General features: G+C 38.3%; 1 protein-coding gene across 1 annotated transcript; it reads left to right on the forward strand.

Annotated features, from left to right (window-relative positions):
* The first annotated feature begins 30 nt into the window (after nt 1-30).
* LOC131779528 (nucleolar protein 58) lies at nt 31-8480 on the forward strand. The gene is made up of 17 exons (XM_059096090.2): nt 31-169; nt 321-397; nt 507-559; nt 1676-1800; nt 2325-2412; nt 2674-2722; nt 2846-3045; nt 4002-4102; nt 4623-4667; nt 4770-4896; nt 5379-5451; nt 5941-6031; nt 6362-6496; nt 6851-6912; nt 7192-7331; nt 7690-7805; nt 8351-8480. The coding sequence occupies exons 1-17, from the start codon at nt 125-127 to the stop codon at nt 8417-8419; spliced, it is 1596 nt and encodes a 531-aa protein (XP_058952073.2). The 5' UTR covers nt 31-124; the 3' UTR covers nt 8420-8480.
* Nucleotides 8481-9852: the final 1372 nt, after the last annotated feature.

Consider the following 9852-nt stretch of genomic DNA (forward strand, 5'->3'; position numbering starts at 1 on the left):
TGATCACGTGACAAATTTGGGAATCTGGGGACGAGCCGATCCGAAGTTCTTTCCACGTGCAGATTGTGTTCTTGTATTTTTATGTTTGTAGCCGTGTTAGGAAAATAATCTTACTATTTTAACCATGTTAGTACTTTTCGAAACGCCAGCAGGCTATGCGATCTTTAAGGTAAGTGTCTTCCCTCTAAGTAGCGAAATGATTTTCTTTTTTACAGCGAAATCTGGCTCGCTTTGCAGCCGAAAACCTTTGAGTTCTTCATTCCAAACTTAAACCAAGTTTGGCTCGAATCGTGCTGAAATCTTGAACTTTGCTTCTTCAGCTCCTCGATGAGAAGAAATTACACAAAATCGATAACCTGTACAAGGATTTTGAAACACCAGATGCCGCTAGCAAAGTGTAAGTACCGTCTTTATATCTAATGATCTACGTATCTCTTTCAATCGATCTACGTACTAAGTTTAGTTGCAATTTTAAACCTTCTGATATAAGTTGATTTGTATTTCAGGGTTAAATTGAAGCATTTTGAAAAGTTCAATGACACAACGGAAGCCTTGGCAGGTTAGCAGACTACGTAAAAAATATAATGTTTGCAATAGCATTATTTTATTTTGACTGCTCAATTAACCCCAACTCCTAGAAGTGATGAACATGTAACTTCTCCCTATAATATTCATACATTATCCAACAAACAGGTCTTGAGAATATTCAGACTTATAGAGTAGTAGTTGTTATCTTGATCTAACACTAAATCCATGCAACTAATTTACTAGGAAATGAGTAGCAGCAAGAGGGGAGAAATAACAATCAGATCTTTGGAGTTAAAGGGTTAATTGCCATTTATAATTATGGTAATTGGGGTTGTCAGTAAATTAAATTCAGGCTGTTATACGGTGAGCTTGTCGAGCAAGCCAGCTAATCTTGAGGGTATAGCAAATCCTGATGCAATGTATTTTATCAGTGTGTACAGGATACTAATTCAATCATTTACAAACTTAACTCTTTATGTAGAATGGCAAAACTTTACTATGTATTTGTCTGTATAACTGTGTTTCAAGGGGTATGGCTAAATTTTTTCCAAGGGGGTCTAGGCCAGTATTAAGAATACATAACAGATCATAATGCTGACATCTGAATTTTGTTTTACTCATTGACATTTTTTTTTTTTTGGATAAGCAGTGAACCTTGTGGTATGGCTAAGGCCTGCCAAAGGCTAGCTGCTAAACCACTGAACATGGGTTAATAACTGGGCAACTTTCAATCAAACTTTAGGTACCAAAAGTTTTTACTTCTTACCATGGTAACTAAAATGGTTGTAGCTTGGAGCTGTGGTACCAAACCAAAGATTATGATATAATGACCAATGGAATGGTTGATCAGGAGTCTGATGCGTTGACCATGGGGTTACTGTGTCTTCAAACCTTAACCCTTTACGCCCTTATATCAGTATGCATATTCTCCATACTGTTCTCTAAACATTTCTTTAGATGCCAACATGGAGAATTTGGCTTATAATCACAAGCTTCTTTCATCTGTGATCAGCTCCTTTATTCTCCTGACCTTAATTTTTGATTCAGGGATGATATAGTAAGGAGAAATTAGATGCCAGTCACTCTTAGGGGTAAAAGAGTTAAAACTTAACATTGATTTACTTTTTTTTTCCATTTATGTTTTTAGCTGCAACTGCTGCAGTAGAGGGGAAGATGAGCAAGAGTCTTAAAAAAGTTTTAAAGAAAATTGTTGCCAAAGACATTCACCAAGAACTGGCTGTGGCTGATGCTAAGCTGGGAGGTGTCATCAAGGTGAGAAACCTTTTTTAATGATGTACAATTTTTTCTCTCTAGTTTTGAGTGATGTTTTAAAAAAAAAATGGTGGTATCCCTGTAATTCTTGTAACGTAACAAAAGTAGGTGCAGTGGTCATTTTTTTTTAATAGCGCAAGTCTTCAAGTTTATCTTCCTGCTCAGTATATTTTTGTACTGGCCAGATTTTCAGAATCCCTTCAATTCCAGGGATTTATAAGTTTCCTCTTTTCTGAGCATCAGGTCATCTCTAGTTCATGCAGAATTAGCCCTTCAAACCCTAAGAGTGACCAGCATCTTATTTCTCCTTACAATATCACTACTGAATCACACATTAAAGTCATGGGAATAAGGGAAATGATCAATAACTAAAGAAACTCTTGATTGTTAGACGAATTCTCCTTGTCAGCAACTTAGTAAATGTACAGAGAACAGTAGGGAGAATATGAATACTGATGTTAGGGTGTAAAAGGTTAAGAGTTACTTATTAGTAAGAATTTTTTCCATGTCTTTTTGTTCTTTAGGAGAAGCTTAGCTTGAATTGTGTCTCCAGCTCAGCAGTTCAAGAGCTGATGCGAGGAATCAGGCTACAGCTTGAAAGTCTTATCACAGGTATTCAACAAATACACACCATTTCTTCAACAGCTGCATACTTACCCATAAAATTTGCAAACATTAATGTATTCAAACCAATACATTAATATTGTACTTGTAAAGTACTCTTTGAGATCTGCTCATAATGACAACCTTGGTGAACCATTTGCAAAGAAGCATTTGCTTGAAAATATATTGATATTTTGAGGAGAAATTCCAAGTTGGTCATTCCAGAGAGTGAAAGGGTTAATTCCTTAAATTTCCTTTTCAACATTTTAGGTCTTCCTAATAAAGAAATGAGTGCTATGGCCTTGGGATTAGCACACAGGTTTGGTTTTTTTTAATTGAATTCTCCATTTTAATATCCATGTCTGCTTTTTTTATTGAAAAACCAGTTGTCCTTTTTTTTTTTCGTTTACTCTTCTTAACAAAGTTCTGTTATCTGATATAGCTTGTCTCGTTATAAGCTGAAGTTCAGTCCAGACAAAATTGACACCATGATTGTCCAGGCAATATCTTTACTGGATGACCTTGACAAGGAACTGAACAACTATGTGATGCGTTGCCGTGAGTGGTATGGCTGGCATTTTCCTGAACTGGGCAAGATTGTCACAGACAACCTGGCCTATGCAAAAACTGTCAAGACTATGGGTAAGGGTTATTATGACATAATGTTGTTTTTTACTGCATTGGAACAAGGACTTTGGTTTTTTTTTCTTTCATTTTTGTGCCTGGGAAACCATGCTTACCTTATTCAGGGGAGAAGTGAGGGATTTTGTTTGGCCTTGGAGGGTGTGTGTCATACAGGATGCGGTCTTTAAGATCTTGATTTGTAAGCCTTAAGGGTAATTACAGCAAATTGCAAGAAAAGTCATGTTATTACTTGTTAATAATCTACATGAAAAAACATCACAGTAAGTTAAGATAGGCAAAATTTGAAAGTGAGTGTGCACTATTTATATTTACACTTGCATTACAACTCGGCACATGTTTTACATGATAATGTACTGGTTTTCAGCCAATCAGAAGCATGTATTTTTTTCATGTACATTGTTATGTTTGAACAGCATAATTATTATATTTCTGGACCAGATGTCTCAAATAGAGTGTGTATGTTACTAGTGCACTTTCCGCCAATTACCCACCAATTTTTTTTCTGATAACATTCCAAGTTTTATGTCAAGGTCAATGTACCAAAACCCACATGAATTTTGGTGAGAAGTGAGAAATTTTAGTCCTTCTTAGCAAGTTGAGGTTTCAGCCAAGGTAATGGAAGGAAAATTTCAGCCCAGCTATCAAAATGTAAAAGGTGCAGTCTTTTGCAATAGTTTTCTCCCAGAAACCGGAGTGTAGTGTGCCTTTGGGAAGATTTCTATCCCTCTTTCGCAAAGATCTCATGCTCTTGTTAACCAGCTTAACTTGTCTTCTAATATTTACACATAAGAATTTTTACAGAAGAGAGTTTGCTAAGGCAGGATTTCATAAATCAGCCCAGGCTGATCAACAAGAGAAAAGCCAATTATTTTATGATAATTATCTTAAGCTTTGGATACCTTAGAATTTAGTTTGTGTCATGTTCGTGATCATTGTTGTTTTGTATTTTCCAGGCACTCGTTTAAATGCTGATAAAACTGATTTGTCTGAGATTCTGCCTGAGGAAGTTGAGGAGGAAGTCAAAGCTGCTGCAGAGATCTCCATGGGAACTGAGGTAGGATTGTACTGCTTGGATTTTCTACCATTTCAAAGATAGGACTCTGCTTTTTTTGCAAGGAATGCCCAGTACTTTGCTCTATTCACATGAAACTTAACAACCCTGCTTGAATTTTAACCTTTTAACATTATCGATAGTTTTACCAACTTTCATTGCTGGTTTACCGAATTCAAAACAATATTTGCTAGCTTAGCTGTCACACATTTATGCAACCACACCTTAGCCACGCAGAAATTTAGATGGTGTTCAAATTGTGCTGGTTATATTTTTCACTGACCTGCCTGAAATTTCATATTCTTGGTTTGGTATCCAAATGTTTTAACAGCTAGGCATCCAAATTTTGGTATGGTCATCATGGTTCACAATGGAACACTTAAATATAATTTCCAATAAGAATTACTGAATTTGCTCACTACCAAGTGAAAGTAGCCTGAGTTGTATATGAAGGTTTTTTAACACAAAAAAAATCAATTGCTAAATTATGTGAGCTGATGTTTGTCACTGTGTTTCCTTCTAGATCTCTGAGGAGGACATGAATAATATCATTTACCTCTGTGATCAGGTATTACATGAAATCTAGGCGTGTTTTCAAACCAACAGCTTACCTGAAAAAATTCTCCATTCTATGAGTTGTTTCATTAACACTTTTCATTGCAATTTTCAGATCATTGAAATGACTGATTACCGTGCTCAGCTGTACGATTACCTCAAGAATCGAATGACGGCTATTGCCCCAAACCTGACTGTGCTTGTTGGAGAGCTTGTTGGTGCCAGGCTAATTGCACATGCAGGTGAATTGAAATAATTGTTTTTGCCATTTGCAACAGGGGTAAGGGGTGCAGAGTCCTTCTGAAGTATCTTTGACATTTAAGGGCATGTGGGACTGTGCTCTGTAATCGCTGACACTTAGAAAACCATGAACACCAAAATGATATTTGGAAATTTTTGTTCATTGTTTGAGAAAATCAACCAGGCAAAGGAAAAGCAAAACATGAGTGATGTTTAGTTTGTGGTTTTGATGTTTGGTGGCCTGTTAGCAGCTTTTTTGTGATTGCTTAATACATAACTCACCTTTGGAATCTAATCAAAATGTTTATGGCTTCTGAATCTTACCGTAACTGTTTGTGACCAAGATGAAAATCACTTGCACCTTCATTCCACCTCCTGTCACGTGCATGTCATGACAATTAATGACAGCTGTAATTCTTTCAGATCTATATTTTTGCATATTACATGCTGCCACTCATTATGAAATTGGATCACTGTTTTATAGGGTCACTTCTAAATTTAGCCAAGCATCCATCGTCAACAGTTCAAATCTTGGGTGCAGAGAAGGCATTGTTCAGGTTAGTAATGAGCACAGGGGAGCAGTGAGGGATTTTGTGTGGCATTAAAGGATATATGTCAAACAGGATGTGGTTTTTAAAGTCTTGGGTCTTAAAAGGGTATATGATTTGTAAGGGTAATAACATAACTTTGAGTGCACATCTATCAAAGGAGAACTTCTATCTGTTAGCCCTTAACACCCTAAAATCAGTATGCATATTCTCCATACTGTTCTCTATACATTTCCAACAGGCTGACAAGGAGAATTTGTTTAACAATCAAGAGCTGCTCTTGTTGGTGATCAATTCTCTCTTCTCATGACTTTCATGTTTGATTCAGGGGTTATATACTAAGGAGAAATTAGATGCTAGTCATTCTTAGGGGCTAAAGGTTTAAAAGAAAAAAAGGAAAGAAAGAAAGAAAGCCCGGTCCAGAATCTTATAATACTTTAGTTCCAATGTTTTTTTTTTTTTGTTTAATCTTTCTTTTTTTTGTTTTTTTTTAAACAGAGCACTAAAAACAAAACGTGATACTCCCAAATACGGTCTGATCTTCCATGCGTCGCTTGTGGGCCAAACAAATCCAAAACACAAAGGAAAGGTTTGTGAATATTTGTGAAACTAAAGACCTATTTCCTTTCATGTAAAATTATATACGATCACGAGGCCTTTACGGAAAACCTGTTCGGGGGATGCGGGGGCTGGGGGGTTGGGGGGGGGAGATACTCACCCTACTCCACCCAGATTTCGAAACCCTTTCATCTGTTTGTACGTTCTTCAGCACGCAGAATTGTTTTGTAAAATGAAAGCCAGCAGAACACCGTTTCTAGAGAGATTCATGCTCGTATGGTCGCGTACTTACGGTTGTCATGATTTTTTCCACCTAGATAGTTGTTCGAATGTCTTATTTTTTTGTCTTTTACTGTGACAGATTTCTAGAATGCTAGCGGCCAAGGTGTCTCTTGCAGCACGAGTCGATGCCCTGGGAGAAGACAGTGGAACGGCCATGGGGGTTGAAAACAGAGCAAAACTTGAAATGAGGTTGAAGGCACTTGAAGAAAATCAGGTAATAAACCGGTTTCCTATTTTCCCGCGTTTGATAGACATTGCATGGCTTACCGCGTTTTCCAACCGCTATTGGAGATCATTTGGACATTTAGTTTAAAGGCTTACCTTCTAAAGGCTTCCAAATTTCATATCGCATGGTCACAAGTCCGACTCCTGTTTAGAATATTCTGAATTTTTTTTCAGCTTAGGACCACAAATGTTTCGGCATAAATCCATGCTTCCGCGTTGTGTTAAATTCAGGGAGAGGAATTCCCTTCCTTTTTTTAATGGGTGTTCGGATCGCTTGAAGCTGACAGAAACTCATAAGAAAATCAATTTCCATATTACTAAATGAATGATATTCTCTCTTTAGCTGAGAAGAATCAGTGGTACTGGCAAGGCCAAAGCAAGAGTAGACAAGTACGAAAACAAAAGGTACTAATTGCAACCAATTAATTAATTTATCTTCCCTCATGTTATTCAAGAAGCACGAGGTGAACCCGAAAGTTCATGGACCTCGCGCGTGATTCGTGAATTCTGCGCACTCCATTTTCCCTCGCGCGACTAACACGCAAATCTTGCACGCACGTGACTTCTTAAAATTTTTGTCCTCGCAAGTCTTATTTCAAATTTTCATTTATAATCGCTTTTTTTTTCTTCCTCAGCGTTGTAATGTAATGCTTATCTTTAAAACTTTTTTTTCCCCTGCCTTAGCGTTTTGATGTCATACAATCCCGCTACTGACTCGACCATCGCCACACCAGGAAAGAAACGGAAGAGATCAGAAGAAAATGGAGATTCGACACCAGGCGACAGCGTCCCAGTTACGCCGAGCACGCCTGTAACAGAAGAAGGTGTGTGGTTCGATTCTTTAAAGTATCTTGTTTGTTGTAGATAGCTGGGAAAGATAAAGTTTTTTACTCCGTTCAAGCTACCGTAAGCACAAAGTTCGGCTTTCAAGTGAAAGCTATCCTGAATTAAGGTTGTGCTCGTCAGAATAATAGACAAGGAGCGTTAACCTAGGACATACTGAGTGATATTTGTGTCTATAAAACTTGAATAGGGGGTTGGGACTCAAATACACCCAAGGGCTTTCTCCCCCCCCCTCCCCCTCTTGTTAGCTGTGCTATGATAATAATGGGTATTACTTGCTTTTATGCTAAAAATTATTTAACCTTGCTAACTGATGATATTCATGTTGCCTTCACGCAGTCGACGGGGAGACGCCGGCTAAAAAATCAAAGAAAGAAAAGAAAAAGAAGAAGAAGAAGAACGAAGAATCTAAAGATGAAGACGATGAAGAACAATTGGAGACCTCCGCGGCTGTGGTGAGAACTAAGTCTCTCGACTGATGTAGAAATAATCTTGTTTCGGAGTTGAAGGATTTTTTTTTTAGGGGTGTGGTGAGGGGAGGGGAGGTGAAGAGCTCGGTAACTATATCAAACTTTTCATGGAAGGTTGAATTCTGACAAATTTTCATTCTAAGGGCTTCATTGGACCAATCACGTGGAACAATTATGAATAGCACTTGTAGCAGTGGGTAAATAAAGAAATCCAACCGTCAATGTCTAATTCCTCTCAAAACCCAACGGCGTTTGTTTTCTGTAAATGAGCTTTACAGTTTGTACGAATCGAAGCACACGAGACAGGAGCAAAAATCCTAAAACTGGAACATGAGACCCCCACAAAGGGCTCACATTACAGAGACTAAAGTTGGGAAATCCATATAAACGACTATATTGTCACGCAATTCTAAGTCACACAAGTCCGAGTTCACTCTGTCACACTCTCATTTGGTGTAATATTTCTTGCTAACTCAGATTAAATTTTGACTTAAATTTAAATGATCTACGTAACTTGTATACCATTCCAGACCCCGAAAAGTGAAGAAAAGAAGAAAAAGAAAAAGAAGAAAGAAAAAAAGGAGGAAGTCTCGGATTAACATAATTATGATCTGATATTATCACTTTGTACATGTTTTACAATAAATTGATATTCTCCGATGCTTTCTAGTTTCCTTTTGGTTCCAGTCGTCGTGATTACAGCTGAGCAGCGGTGCCTATGAAAGCGCTAACGGACAATATGGGCGTAATTTTAAGGGGCGTCACACGTGGGGACCTGTTGTGCAGCTTGTTTGTAAACAACTTAGATACTTAGAGGAGAAAGATGATCTAGAAACTATGTGATGTTGCCGCTATCATTTAAACGTATAAACACAAATTTACTACGTAAAGCGGTAAGGGATCCAAAGAGTGACCTTACGGCTGGACAATATGGTTTCCTCTGAAATCTCCCCCGAGTAAACATCTTCTCTTAGATCGCCTCCTTCACAGGGCTCGTGCAGTGCTGATTATTAGATGTGTTTCTATGATCTCTTTAGACTTAAACGAGGGCACAGTCAGTTCCCAATACGGACCGACCTTGGCTGGTGAATAACATTTTAATATTTTTTTCTAAAACCTAACAAATGGTTGCGAAAAGAACCTGACCCGCTGTGAGCGGGCCGGAAAGGGAGAATACTGCCCACTCTCAGAACCAATCAGATCGCAGGATTTGTAGAATACCACCCACTCACGATCTGAGAAAAAAATAATACTTGTTATTTTGCCCTCAACTGTACTTACAGGGTTGATTTTAAGTAATGCACAAGTCAATGTAAACCCCCGCACCCCCCCGGCCGGGACATAGCAGGGCATTTGCGGGGACTTTTCCGTTATTTGACGAGCGAAAGGGCCGCAGGTATCGGGGACTTTGACCTCTTTTGCACGCCATCCAAGAACAGCGGGGGAGAAGACCGGGGTATTTTCCACCGAGGTGGACTGAGTAGATGTTTTTTGTATTTGCCAACAAAAAGAATTCGGTGCTACGATTGCATGTGACAATCCACAATGTTCAGTTCAATGGTTCCATTTTTCTTGCGTTGGAATCACAAGAGAGCCTACAGGACACTGGTATTGCGATGAGTACCAACTGAAGGTTGGCTAGGAGGAGGTCTTCAGTGAAAACAAGAAGGAAAGAAACAGGAATAGGAAAGTTAAATGTGTTCTTTAAACCCATTCTATGAAACAGTGTGTTTGTTCAAATTTTGAAATACATTTTTAAACTGCATTTACTAACACTTAACCCTCTTCACTAGCATGTAGACTTTAATATTTCTCTTAAATGTTAACAGTAGACTATAAAGACACCACACACATGTTATACCATTTGAAAAGCATTCTATGCGGTGACGTGTGTTACTTGACAAATAAAGTTTAAACCATTTACATTAGCCTGTGTCTTCCACTCAACAAGAGCGGGGGATGTGAGCGGGGTCGTTGGCTTCAATTAGAGGAAATACCTGACCTTGAGGTGCGGGGCATTTTGCAACTGTAG

Source organism: Pocillopora verrucosa, chromosome 13, assembly GCF_036669915.1.
Source record: "Pocillopora verrucosa isolate sample1 chromosome 13, ASM3666991v2, whole genome shotgun sequence".
NCBI classification, from domain to species: domain Eukaryota; kingdom Metazoa; phylum Cnidaria; class Anthozoa; order Scleractinia; family Pocilloporidae; genus Pocillopora; species Pocillopora verrucosa.